We start from the raw sequence: 14,746 nt of genomic DNA, 5'->3' as shown, positions 1-14,746 counted from the left end.
CAATGTTAAATGTCTCAATTGACCCGATTTTTCCATTGGAAACAATGTTAAATGGGCCACAGAGGCCAAATAGGCACCCTAAAGTGTGAAATGGCCACCCCAATTGTTAACGCCACTCCACGATCAACGTGAACCCGAAGCGTTGGCGAGCGCGAGCCCGCGAGGGGCGGCGGTACGCGTCCTACGACCTTTTCATACCCCCACTATCCACGATCAAAATCGTGGGCGCCGTTCCAAGTAAAGAGTACCATGGATATTTTTAGGTTCTATCGCAGCAGCGTTGACACTGAAAGGGTAAATAAAAAGGTTTGCTTGCCAATTTTCACATCTATTTTGACAAATTGCCTTGGCACTCAAAGGAGGGTATTCAATGTGTAGGTCACGGCGGTGGAGCTTGCTCCACCGCCGTGACCCTGTCCCGTTCTCTGTCAGCTCGACCGAGAACATGCAGGCGGGATTCAATGTCCCATCTGCAGTGGGACAAGAAGGGTGGCGTGGCCGTGAGTTGCAGCCGGGAAGAGGCGAGCTGCCGCCGGCAGCTCGTCACTTCCCGGCCTTTCTCGGCAGAACGAGCCCGAAAGCTTGTGAAGTCGGGCTCATTCTGCTGAGAAACCCTGCTCAATTGGGCCTGCAATTGAATACCCCCTAAGGGTTAATAAAGTATGAAAAAGTTTATGGCCATTTGAGTATAATAGCATTACCAGTAAATTCTAAATGTTATAATGAATTTTTTTTTCCGTATAAATTTAAATAAAACGTTCTGTCTGGTGCGACTCGTATTTCTTTGTTTAGGTTCTGGAATGAGCCAGACATTTTCCTTTTCTCATATAAAATGCAATACAATTTAACAATATACAATGTCATCTTGTCAGTACAGTATATAAATAGAAGTAAAATATATAATGCTTTCTGTTTTTCTCGGTTCCCCTGGTAATGCCCTTACTTTAACTGTGACTTATAATCAGCTTGGAATATGGGTCCTTGCACCTATATTATGTGTCCTAGTTCTCCACTCCCTTGGGAAATCCCCAGTTGGATACCCAGTATACCGTTAATGGAGTGAGCACACATTAATGGAATACTGTTTTAAATGGGATTTTATTCAAATGAAAAACCCAATTCCGTGTTTCAAAGTATAAAATAACTTTATGTGCAGTGTACATGATAATCCTTGTGAGGTACAGAAATCCCTAAGATAGTAAACGGGGTTCTAATTGAACAATATAGATCTGGGGTTCTCAAACTCGGTCCTCAGGACCTCACACAGTTCATGTTTTCCAGGTCACCCAGCAGGTGCATTCATTACTCATTGACCCATTTTTAAAGATCCACAGGTGGAGTTAATTATTTCACTTGTGATTCTGTGAAGTGATCTGCAAAACATGCACTGTGTGGGGTCCTGAGGACCGAGTTTGAGAACCTGTAACATAGATGATTCAGGTTCTAGTCATCCTTAAAGTCCCACTAACGCATTTTGCTCCATCAGCAGCAGGTCTTTGCCAAGGCCATGACTTGTGGCCTGTCATAAGCATGTATTTAAAGCTCTGTGCAATCTCACAGGTGTGTGTACAAGGAGGAGATGCCTGTTTCTAATAGAATCCCTTGCACCTAGCATGAGTTTGGTGCAAGTGCCTATACTAATGCTGACAGTTGCTGCATCAATGGTCGGCATGTTTATTCTCTTGTCGATGCACAGACCCCGCATTAAGGTAAATGGACTACTATTAGCGTAGGGTAGAAAATCAGGTTCCTGTAGCTGCCCAACAATACAGCCACTTTGCATGTGACTGTGAATCCGCCTCTAAGTGTAGGGGATACGGTCGTATTGTTGACTCGACTTAGGTTGACAGTCATTAAGTTGACAGGCAACAAGGTTGACAGCGTTCTAGGTCGACATGGATGAAGGTCGACAGGTGTCTAGGTCGACATGGGACAAGGTCAACAAATGGGTTAGGTCGACATGAGCCTTTTCACTGTTTTTTAAGGCGACATGTGCTGAGAGGCGGTATTTCATGCCCTACCATCCACTAGGGCGTGGTGGGTGTATAAAATAGTGTGCCCGACGCATAGCGAGCGAATCGAGGGGCTGTGGTTGACTTCCAACTGTGTCCATGTCGACTGTGTCGACATTCGGAAAAAAAAATGAAAAACTGCAACCTAAACTTTTCTACCTAAACCCATGTCGACCTTGTCCCATGTCGAAAAAAAAGGAAATAGATGTGTGCCAGCGCCTGCTGTCTCAATAATTCGCTACACAGTTCTCTAAAATAATTTTTTTAATAAAAAATTTATATAAAATACATACAATTACACATATATGAAAAAATAAAAAATAGTAAAATATTTATCTCGTATTGTGTGAATCAATATAACTATATCTCTCGCTTTGAGGTATAAGTAGCAACAGTCCCGTAATTGGGATGATATATTGTGGCTGACGAATATATTACCATCCAATGGCTCTGGTTGTTTGGTAGCCAGGAGTGCTGTGACGATTGTGGTTCTAGTTGCCTTATGATTTCAAAGGCTCAAGGGTCCCAGATAGGCAGTCCTCCTCTCCTTGGATAATTAGGGATGTTGTTGTAACCCAAAAATGGAATAACCAGGTAGTTTTCAAGGGGACGTCCCATGTCGACCTAGCCACGTCGACCTTCACTCATGTCGACATTGCTGCCTGTTGACCCAACGGTGTCGACCTAAGTCGAGTTGTCAATACAATCCACACCCAAGTGTAGTAATGTGTCTGCCTTTACACAAATCCAAAGTGGCTTGTAAAGGACTACAATAAGTGCTGACATCTTGTGTCACACCTAACAATGTTGACAAGTGCAAGTTGATATAACAAGGCAGTATATTAACGGTTGCTAGAGAGCTCATTCAGTGAGTACTGGTCTGCAGCAGTGTTATTATTTACAGGCTACTGGATTTAATTACCAGAGCGCTTTTTCAATCTGTGATTTATGAGCCTTATTGTTTCTTTTTGGGCACTTGAGGACTGATTTATGGTTTACCAGTTACCACCCTGTGAGTACCTTTTGGGCAGAAATCCTCAATTGTTACATATATATGTTGTTTATTTTTTAGTACATTCTATTTACTAAGGTTATTGTATAACATATCAACCAGTCTGGATACAAATATCTGGGTGAAACACTGTTGAAATTTTATAGCAATATATTACGGGGATTTCATTGCGGAAGCTCCCTAGGATTATGTGTTATAAATTATATGTTGTTACATGAGTCTCCTAAAAGTAATTACCCTGCTGAAATTCTACAGTATATTATTATTCTTTCACCATTATGGAGGATATTCTATCTGGTTTCACGACTGTCAGGCTGGACCAACAGCCGTGACCCGGTCCCATACTCTGCGGGCTCAACGTCTGCTTGGCAGGCCGGATTCAATGTCCTGCCTGCCAAGCTCCAAAAAGGGGGTGTGGCCGCGAGATACGCCTGTAAATCATCGTGCTGCGGCCGGGAGCTCGACAATTCCCGCCCGTTCTGTCGAGATCCCTGTTCAGTGCTGTTGAGGAAGACAGCATTGAGTAGGGCCCCGCCGCTATTTCCCCCATCGGGAATAGCGGCGTGGGGATTGCATACCCCCCAAAATTTACAAAATTTTATTGCATCAATAGATATGAGGGGAAGCGGTCATATAGTTTACAGCAATATGGTTGACAGTCATTAGGTAGACACCATTAGGTCGACATGGGAAAAGGTCAACATGGGTCTAGGTCGACATGGGAAAATTTCGACATGGTTCTAGGTCGAAAGGTCATAATTTCGACATGGTCTAGGTTGACAGTCCTGTTTTTTGAGCCAACATGTGCCGACAGGCGGTATTTCATGCCCTACCATCTACTAGGGCGTGGTGGAAGAATAAAATAGTGTGCCGAGGGGATGCGGTGCACTTGAAACTGTGTCCATGTCGACTGTGTTGACATTCAGGTAAAAAACTGTGAAAAACCCCATGTCGACCTTTTAACTGTCGACCTAGACAATGTTGAACTAATGACCTGTTGAACTAATGACCTTTCGACCTAGAACCAGGTCGACCTTTTCCCATGTCGACCTAATGACTGTCGACCATAATGCTGTAGACCAAATGATCCCAACCCAATATGAGATACTGTACAAAGATAATTTTAGATCATATTTTGTCTTATAAGAATTAAAAAAAAAAATAATAATAATAAAAGTTATGTTTTAATTTTATCAGCTCAAAAATGCCCTCTAAGCAAGGGTCTGCTTATCTTGTGACACAAGTAGTTCCACCTATAATCTTATTCCCCAATTTGAGCATCCGTTTGTAGAAGATTGTTTTTTTTGTTTGTTTTTTCAATTACAGTATGTGGTGGCATGGGGCAGGAACGCTGGGCGGCTTACAAATGGTGCGCTTTATATGAAATATATAGTGTAAGCTCCCTTGTAGTAGGGGCTGTGCTTTATATATATATATATATATATATATATATATATATATATATATCTGAATCTCTGTTGCAAACAGGAACATATCATGTGGGACTGGTATTATTTGGACTTTTATTCATCATAGTATTTATCTTTGCGCATTGTCATTTTTCTCTATTTATATATATATATATATATATATATATATATATATATATATATATATATATATACTGTATGGTTATAATTTTGTTGTGTTTACAAATTGTATGTAAACTTTTTCTTTTGTAATAATTGCTAAATTAGTACAGAAATGTTGATTTGTATTTGTATTATTCCACAGTTTGTGATTGGCTGATATGTTTATATACAGTACTACATAATGTCATAATGCTAAAGAGGAATGTGTCCAACTTTTGTAGATTGTTTTACCACCTCACCTGGAGAAAATCCGAGACAAATTAGCTGAAAATATTCATGAACTTTGGGGCATGAACAAAATTGAGCTTGGCTGGATCTATGGCAAGGTACTGTGATGCAAAATGCTCAACTATATAGTATGTTTAGTATTGACTTCTCTGTTAATGTATATCTTCAAGTTCATTATTGTATTTTTTTTTATATTTGTAAGGAATATGGAATATTACACAGGCCACCCCCTAGAAAACAAAAAAACAAAAAAAACATTATTCAGTTACTTAGGATATTTAAACTAATTTAGGATATTTTGGGGTTGCTGAATTCTAAAATGAAATTAGTTTCTCGCTCCTCCAAATATGTAAATCTGAACAGCACCGCTCGTGACTTGGGGGTCACTTTGGTCACACGGGTCACCTATATACGGTCATTGCCACCAGCACAAGCCCAGTTTTAGCTTACCGATTGCAAGGTGCGCTTGCACCTGAACACACAATACAATGTAGTGTATAAAAAAAGTTAGAGTGACGCTCAATAGACACGAATCATAAGAGCACAGATTCAGAACTAGAAATATTAATTATTTATTTCCAAGAATACTTCAGTGCTTTAGTTACAAAAATTGTTACAAAGATGATTAAATATATATTAAGAATACACACAGCGGAATACAATCTCAAACAAAAATTAAAGATAAAAGTACAGAATCCTAACATACAGCATATAGCAGTCTGCCATGGGGGGTGGGTAAAGTAGAGTCGTGCATTCCCAGCATGCATAGCTGATTCCCCCAAAGAATGGACACCCAGTGACTGAACATGGAGACAATTATAGCCCTCAGCTGCCCTCAATCTTGTTTTTCGGCTTTGTATCTAAAAAATTCTAGCCAAATCTATCAAGACCAATGTATTATTACGAATCCGCATTACAACGTTATCCCAAAATCTAATATGATTGCCATTAAAGCGAGTGTTGTTCAACGTTATATACGAGAAGTGAACTGCTGGTAAGATATATAATCATACGAATTGGTTCTAAATGTTTATAGTCACTTGTACCTATGGAATATATATATATGTACATATATTATAGGTCTTATTACTATTGGTTTATATTGTTCCAAGTTTCTACTTAATTTAGTCATTTCTATATTCTTTTTAATTTTCATCAAAAGGAAAGCTTGACCCTTTGTGACAAACATGGTGTGAAAATATCAGCGAATGGAAAAATTGGATCTTAAATTGTTCTTCTTTTTGCAGGTGCGGGATGACAATAAACGTCAGCACCCTTGTTTAGTGGAATTCTCTAAGCTGCCTGAAACAGAGAAGAATTACAATCTGCAGATGTCCACTGAGACCTTAAAGTGAGTTTTAATTTATGCTAAAGCAGGGGTGTAATTTCATACCAGGTCCCTCATCGAGGAAGTAGCACAGCTAAGGGGACAGGAAGAAGTAATGTGCCAGTAATCCTGCCACTGCCACTAAGTTCTCTCCAGCCTCATTCCCCTGTGCTTTTGCAGCTACAGATGCCCCCCCCCACCCCTGTCTCTCCAGCCCTCAAAATGTCAACAGTGGGGATTGTGTCACGATGCTCCACCCCCACAACTCTAGTACCTGCCCCCACCACTCATGCCTCTCCTTTTCGCCCCAGCTACACCTTGGGGGGGGGGGGGGGGGGGTTGGAGCTACACCAGAGCTTTATTCACCAAAGCTGCAAGGTTTGATTATATGAAGGTCACTGCAATGCTCTCTGTATAATGACGGGCATTGCGGCACTCCCTGATGCACTCCTTCAGTCATCTGGCCACACCTCTTGATCTGTGTGCCGCAGTCCTTTAGTGGTTCTGTACCTTTGCATTCCCCTCGGTAGACCGTTCATTCCCTGTGTGTAAGTATCCTAAAACAACATATTTCAATAGACTAAATTTAGACAAAATGTAAGGATAATCATGAAGCCCCATGGACAAATCTCCTGTAGTAATCATATCCCTTTGGACAACACCTGCCATAAAACGCTAGGCGTTCACCTGCTGAATCAGTGTGTGTGGCACTGTTAAGCTGACATTCCCCATAGAAGCTGCATCCCCTGCACCCTCTATAGTTACGCCCTGGTTTTACCTTATTCTGTAATAATGGGCTCCCATTGCAGTTCCTGCAGTGTATTGGATTACCTACAGTATCACTACTTTAGGAGGTATCGGAACTTTGTTTGACATTGTGGTTCTTATCTTATTAACACGCTTTCCCTTGGAAATCCAATCTTGTGCATTTTTCAATGTATTCATTTTTGTTCGCACCATACAAGTGATAATAATATGGGCTTGTTATTTGAAATACCTATTAACACATTTTTTTTTCTCTTCATAGAACATTGCTGGCTCTGGGGTGTCTTATTGTGCATTCTAACCAAACAGCTGAAGAAAATTTGAAGAAAGTAAAACTCCCAAAAAAGTACGTACTATGCTCTACTCTTCTCCTATCCTAGTGGTTGCCAAACTTTTTTTTTCTCTCCCGTGCCCCTTGATTAGGCTTTTCATTTATGAGTACCCCCTCCTGTCAATTTGAAATATCCACAGTACTTCTGAGGGGAGTGTAAGTTAGCGGTATGGGTATCCTTATGCTTGTCCTTACATTAAGGAGTAGTGTGCGGTCAGGAATCTTGTCCCTTTGTGTCCGGCCACTGACTGTACTGTTTCTGGGGTTCCCATTAATGCCTGTAGGATTAATGCTGCCGCTTCCTCCTCCACCCGTGTCAGCATGGGGCATATAATCACTGATGTCTGAAATAGCTCCCAGTGGATTGCTGGGCAGGCAAAAGCACAAGGAAACGTTGATTACGTTGCAGACGGAACCGGAAGTGATGCAATGGTTCATCTCCACGGCAATGGGAGACTTCTTCCATCATCGGAAGACTTCTTCTAACACCATTACCAATATTATTTTCAAGTACCCCCATCCGGTCTGCAGAGTACCCCAGGTTGGGAAGCCCTAACCGATAACGCCCAGATAGCTTAAAAGTTATCAATGTATGAAGCAAATAACGGAGACCAGTTTCCCGTTCCGCTTTTGGGAACATAAGTCTCAAAGGTGCCTTTTGAAATCACAGAAAGTAACCCAAGTAGCGGTGCCTAAAGCTTTGGTAAATAGTATGTAATCATGCTGGAGGGAAGAGGCTAAATCGTTAAAGCACCCTTACTCTCCTTCCTCTTAAATAAACATTTCTTCCCACAATCCTTTGTTGCCATGTGGGCACAATACAAGGAGTATCCGTGTCCCTGGCCAGCATTTAGCATGGCACACCCAACTTCATCTATTAAAAGGAGCAAATGTTTGCAACTCCTTCCCAATCACCTCCATCAGCGGGCACTAGCCTGCGAGCTTCCTGCATCCGCAGCTGCTCAGATGGCACAAATCTTTGTACTACAGGGTGGCATTTGTGCAGCTTTGTAAATGACTCCTATTTATATTTTATAAGAATAGTGTGGGCTGCTGCTGTCAATTTTACAATTTAGCAAATGCCTCCATCTACTGGTGAATCTTATGCACAATAGGACAAGAAATTTTGTGTGAATATTTCATACTTTATCGGAAATTAATTTGCATGTGAATAACTGACTGCATGGGTTTCAGAATCGAAGAATTATTTAGTAACAATATCTGTCCCCCGGGGATGTATTATATCTGTGCCCCGGGGATGTATTATATCTGTGCCCCGGGGATGTATTATATCCTGCTTGTTGGAGGCTGTTTAGCTGCAATGTTGTCATTGTAGATCCTGCGGAAATCTATTAGTAACTAGCGGCAGTGATGTCACTTCTAAGCAGCCCAAAGACTGTATAAGCATTGATAAATCAACTTGTCCCTAACATACATTGGGCCTAATTCAGGTTGACTCAGTAAGCAGCAATATTTGAGCTCTGAAACGTCGCATGGCCGAACGCTTGTCCATCGAATGATTTCTCCTGCCTTTTGGAAATAAGCCAGTCCGAACTAGAGATGTGCAGGTTCTGATTTACTCTGATTTACTCTGATTTCAAAGCAGGATCTTATTGGCTATCCCAAATCACATGACAGTTGTTGAAAGTTGATAGCCAATAAGATCCTGCTTTGAAATCAGAGTAAATCAGAGCCTGCACATCTCTAGTCTGACCTGACTTTTATTTCCTCCACAAAACGCTGTAGACGGGGCGGTCGCTGATGTCCTGTGGCGGCAGCCGCCCACCCCGAGCATGCACCGACCCCCCTGCCTTCCCAGGGGAACTCCCAGCATTTTCTTCGGGGTTCCCCTGCTCTGGCCCCCTCCCTCCCCTACCCATGTGAATGCCTCGGTGACTGTGACAGTTGCCAAAGGCATTCGTACAGCGCAAATACGTGCATGCACAGAGCCGCACCATTGCGCACCGGCGCAAATACGCTGGGGACTGATCACTTTTGAATCAGGCCCATTCTGTGTATCTTTCCTACATGTACAAGTTCTTTTTATTCCTGGGGTTGCGTTGACAATAGTGATGGTTATTCTTACTGCAAGTAGTGTTTTCCTGTCTCTGTAGCATTCCCCATTTCTCTTTCTTCAATTTGGGAGACACTGGTCCATGGGTTACTCAAATGGACCGTAGGAACTGACATTTATTAGACTAGTATATCTTGAAGAGAGTTTCTTGTTAGAACAGTTATTTTGATTAAATAGGCTGCAGAGTGAGGATTCTAGTACCCGGTTCAAACGAGTCCTGGAGCTTCTATCGATAGCATTCTCTCAACAGAAAGTTTGGAATATTCTGTTTTACACACGTGATTTGTCATATTACAGCTACGTGATGTCCAATGGCTACAAACCTGCCCCACTGGACCTCTCCGATGTAAAACTGTTGCCAGCCCAAGAAGTTTTAGTAGATAAGCTTGCCGAAAATGCACACAATGTTTGGGCGAAAGACAGAATAAAACAAGGATGGACCTATGGCATTCAGCAGGTAAGCACAGTGATTCCATGGGCGTGATTCATAGTAGCTGGCCAATGCTGCTGTAGATGTGATTTTTGGCTCAGATGATGTGTGAAAATATGCTAATTTGTAACAGCCAATGGGATTTGTATAGAGATGCCCCTTAGAAGCTTTGCAACTGCCTACAGCTTACGTGCACATTGCCAGCATCACTGCAGATCAGGCGAACATCAACTTCCTGAGTGGGAGTCTTCTAAGCCATTCAGACCTGCTGCCGCAACTGAGACGCTGGAGACCGGTTTCCTACAGGCAGGATCATAATCGCAGGCTGATACACTCCCCCCCCCCTCACATCACACAATACTGTTGCTCCCTTTAAATAACTTGAATTGAATCAACATTGCCACCGACCATTAATCACAGCACGTGTGCATTCCAGCAGCGACGCATTCGCAGGCTACAAATAATTGTTCAGTTGCTCACACCGCTGTGCAGCGTTGTGTGCTGAGCGATCTTGGTGATCTAGCATAACTCAGATCTCTCAGCACACTCACCCCATGTGTACGCCCCATTAGAGAGAGATTCTCTGTTACTTAAACACAAGACTTTTAATCAAAATTAAGGGGTAAATTTACTAAAATGATAGTTCTATTGAAGATTGGTTGTTGCTATGGGCAACCAATCAGATCTCTTATCTTCTAGAAGGTGATACATAAATAAGAAGTAGAATCTGATTGGTTGCTATGGGCAACATTGCATCTTCAATAGAACTCTTAGTAATGGATGCCTGTGTGCGGCATCCATTCATCTTGAGGGGCTAGGGGGTGCACGTATCCTGGGGGCAGCCCAGCAGCTTACTTTGGAGCTGGGCTTGCTCCCAGCGTGGCTATGACGTTGCAGGGGTCCCAGCTGGCGGATTTCCCGGCACTTGGAGATGATGTCATCTCCAAGCACCGGCTCAGGAACCGCCTCCTCCGGGGGGGGAGGGCGCCGGGGAAGTTTGCCGGTGTGGCCGCTGGTGTTAGAGGTAACAAACGCCGGGTCACACCCGGGTTGAAGCCGGGTCCAAAAACCCGGGTGCGACCTGGTGTTTTGGTGTAAAAGTGGTATCAATTTAACAATTTACCCCTAAGTGTCAATATTTAAGTATTTATTTGGACACTACATATTTGAGATAACTGTATGGTATTCTAGAGATTACTGTATTTTAAATATCTACAGAGTAACCTATAATAGCAATACATTATTCACTTTATTTAAGTAAGCATAAGCAATTTTAGTGTATTTGTAACATTCTCAAGTCTTACTTTGGGTACTTGTGTATTATCACGGCGCCCATCGCATCGCATACCATAAGGCATACGATGGTATGCAATGCGATATCGCGCAATGTCATACAATTTTAAAATTGTATGACATTGTATATGGCATACAATGCCATACAATGCGATGGGATGCGATTAAAAATTGTATAAGCACCCTAATGGGTGCTTACAATGTTAAATGCACCCTAATGTGTGCTTACAATGTTAAATGCACCCCCACGCCACCCCCCACTATAAACGTGAACCTGAAGCGTGGTGAGCGCAGCGAGCCCGCGAGGGGCGGCGGTACGTGTCCTACGACCTTTTCATACCCCCACTATCCACGTCAGCGTGGAGTTGATTTTATATAGTGTGGCAAGTGCAGCGAGCCACCAAGCCCGAAGCGTGGCGAGCGGACGCGCATAACTTCACAGGTATATGCGTCCGCTCGCCACACTTCGGGCTCGGTGGTTCGCTGCGCTCGCCACACTATATAAAATCAACTCCACGCCGACGTGGATAGTGGGGGTATGAAAAGGTCATAGGACGAGTGCTGCCGCCCCTCGCGGGCTCGCTGCGCTCGCCACGCTTCGGGTTCACGTTTATAGTGGGGGGTGGCGTGGGGTGCATTTAACATTGTAAGCACCCATTAGGGTGCTTATACAATTTTAAATCGAATAGGGGTCTAAAATCGCGGTGCATCGCATGCCATCGGTTGTATGGCATGCGATGCGATAAAAACACTGCACGATCAATATCGGGGGCGCCGTGATAATACACAAGTACCTTACTTTGTTGTATTCTTTCTGTAGGATCTGAAGAATAAACGTAACCCTCGCTTGGTGCCATATGCTTTACTAGATGAACGAACGAAGAAATCTAATAGAGATAGCCTACGTGAGGCTGTGAGAACATTTATTGGATATGGCTATAACATCGAGCCACCAGACCAAGAAATCAGTAAGATAGAGCAGCTTACAATTTATTTAGCTGTGTGCCTTTGCCCCCTCTGGTGCCTCAGTATGCTTACAGGGGTGCACTAGGTCCAGGACCAGTTTAAAATATTTATGGACAATATAACAGTCAACTCAAGTGTTGGTAGCAGTTATTCATAACATATGTGGTCAAACAGAAGCAAATCCTGTCCCTTACCACATAACTGACCCTTAAGGTGCCCACACACTAGAAAGATCTGCGATCTCAAGATGTGCGCATATACTAGCCTTGAAATCTTTTGTCCGTCCTGGACAAAAGATTTCAGGCAAGCGCACACCTTCACCACAGATTTCTCTTAAGATCCCATGTACATTCCTATGGATCTTTTGATAAATCTTCTGATCTTTTTAATGCAGCACGGCCAATTACCGGTAAAAATCAGCAGATTTTTCGGCTGATCGGTCAGAAATCGGACAGTTGGCAAAAAAAAAAATCATTCTAATGTGTGGGCAACTTAAGGATCATGGCTAAAAACCATTTACTTTATTGAATTATTTTTCTGTATTTTTCAATAAAAGAAATGTTTGGCCCAGGGGTGCCATGAAAAAATGTTGATGTTCTTCGGCTCCGTGATTCCACAAAGTTTTGGAACCACTGACTTACAGTAATGTAGCAACAGTAATTGATCTTGAGCTTTTAGAATAAGAGCTGGGCTCGAATGGGTCGTTTCCAAATACTGCCAATTCCTGGTCATTTCTCAAACGCCTGAACTTAAGGTGGCCATACACACGCAGATTTATCTTCAGATCTGGCTGGTTGGAACAAAAATATGGTTATGGATGAGAGCAAATGACAGTTGACCATTTGCTTGGAAATGCTGGAAAACTGACAAACTGTCACTCATCCATAACCATGTTTTTGTTCCAACCAGCCAGATCTGAAGATAAATCTTACTAGTGTAGGGGCACCTTTAGAGAGTAACTTATTTGTTCCGTCCTTGTTCTGAATATTGGCTAGTAAATCTTAACATACGCCGGATCTTGTGTGTAATTGCTATTATTCTCTACAGCTGACCAAATGATGGAGCGAGTTGGAATTGACAAAGTTCGCTTCTTCAGAGTGGAGCAGACCTATGCCGTCAAATCTGGGCAGTGGTATTTTGAGTTTGAAGTGGTGACTGGAGGCGACATGCGCGTCGGCTGGGCCAGGCCGAACTGTAGAGCGGATGTTGATCTTGGGGCAGATGATCGGGCGTTTGTATTTGAAGGAAGCAGAGTAAGTGGCTTCTACAGTTTAGCAAAAACACAGGCAGCAGCTCAGGACATTGATGCAGTTCTGGAACTTGTTAAAAATTTAGCCAATCCTTGTATTTGGGTGAAATTTTATTTCATTGGTAACTAATTTGATAATGTTACAAGAATGATGTATTGCCACACTATTATTATATACTAAGAAACCCCAATAAATGTATTTGGTTACATAGATATGAATAAGAACTCAAGATAGTTAAACTTCCTCCTTTTCAGTGACCGGGCCTTTACTTATTTGTCTGTTAATACCCGGTATTGTTTTAATAATGTTCTCTTACTGTTGTAAACCCCAATGGAATATGCTGTCACTTCATAAGTAAATGATTATGAAGATCATAATAATAAATCTACCAGGGCTAGATTTGCTTCAAAATCACTTTAATTCACTTGATGTCTAGGTGGTTTGTATAAGTGGTTGCATTCAATTAACCAGTTTATTAATGAACAATTAGAACGACTCAGCAGTGCACAACAGCATATAATTTGCACAATCCAGTAATGAGCGCAGAGAAGGGGGAATTCCATGGCAGGATAAAAGTTAAGTGATAGGAACTATGGGCCTTATTCTAGTTCACTCTTTCTGACAAAATCCTTCTTAGATGGACAAAACCATGTGCACTGCAGGGGGCAGATGTAAAATATGCAGAAAGAATTAGATTTGCGTGAGTTATTTTGTTTCTGTGCAGAATAAATACTGGCTGCTTTATTTTTACACCGCAATTTAGATTTCAGTTTGAACACACCTCACCCAAATGTAAATGGTTTTGTCCTTTAAAGAAGGAGATTGCTTTGCCAGTAGTATTCAGCAGTGCTTAATACGGATTCAGTATTGAATCCCGGCGGTCGGGATCCCGGCGTTCAGAATCCCGACGCCGGAATCCCGACAGCCGAAATGCCGACAAGGGGGGGGACGTGGATCGCCCCCCCTTGCGGGCTCGCCACGCAGCGGGCCCGGTGCCTCGCTACGCTCGGCACACTAATTTATTCTCCCTCCAGGGGGGGTGTCGTGGACACCCACGGAGGGAGAAAGTGTCGGCATTTCGGCGGTCGGGATTCCGGCGTCGGGATTCTGAACGCCGGGATCCCGACCGCCGGGATTGTAACTTCATCCCCTTAATACGGTAACCCTGTGGTAATACTATAGTAGCAATGGTGTTTGAAAAAAACTCAATTGTAATACACACAATTGTTTTTTAATATATTTACCAACACACCAACTTATCAGCGGGTTGGGATCATTTGGTCTACAGCATTATGGTCGACAGTCATTAGGTCGCCATGGGTCTAGGTCGACACGGGAAAAGGTCGACATGGTTCTTGGTCGAAAGGTCATTAGTTCGACAGGTCATTAGTTCGACATTGTCTAGGTTGACAGTCAAAAGGTCTACATGGGGTTTTTCACTGTTTTTTTACCTGAATGTCAACACA

General features: G+C 42.6%; 1 protein-coding gene across 13 annotated transcripts in view; it reads left to right on the top strand.

Moving 5' to 3' along the window:
• The window catches only part of RYR3 (ryanodine receptor 3), a 527,067-nt gene that overhangs the window by 281,059 nt on the left and 231,262 nt on the right, over positions 1–14,746 (top strand). For all 13 annotated transcript variants that reach the window (XM_083167836.1, XM_083167846.1, XM_083167845.1 and 10 more), the window contains 6 exons: positions 4,838–4,942; positions 6,092–6,195; positions 7,199–7,282; positions 9,639–9,798; positions 11,885–12,032; positions 13,078–13,283. In XM_083167836.1, coding sequence (XP_083023962.1) covers positions 4,838–4,942; positions 6,092–6,195; positions 7,199–7,282; positions 9,639–9,798; positions 11,885–12,032; positions 13,078–13,283 — 807 coding nt within the window. The remainder of the gene's footprint in view (positions 1–4,837; positions 4,943–6,091; positions 6,196–7,198; positions 7,283–9,638; positions 9,799–11,884; positions 12,033–13,077; positions 13,284–14,746) is intronic.

Source organism: Crinia signifera, chromosome 12, assembly GCF_055691185.1.
Source record: "Crinia signifera chromosome 12, ASM5569118v1, whole genome shotgun sequence".
Taxonomy (NCBI): domain Eukaryota; kingdom Metazoa; phylum Chordata; class Amphibia; order Anura; family Myobatrachidae; genus Crinia; species Crinia signifera.
This window is presented reverse-complemented; position numbering and strand designations above follow the sequence as displayed.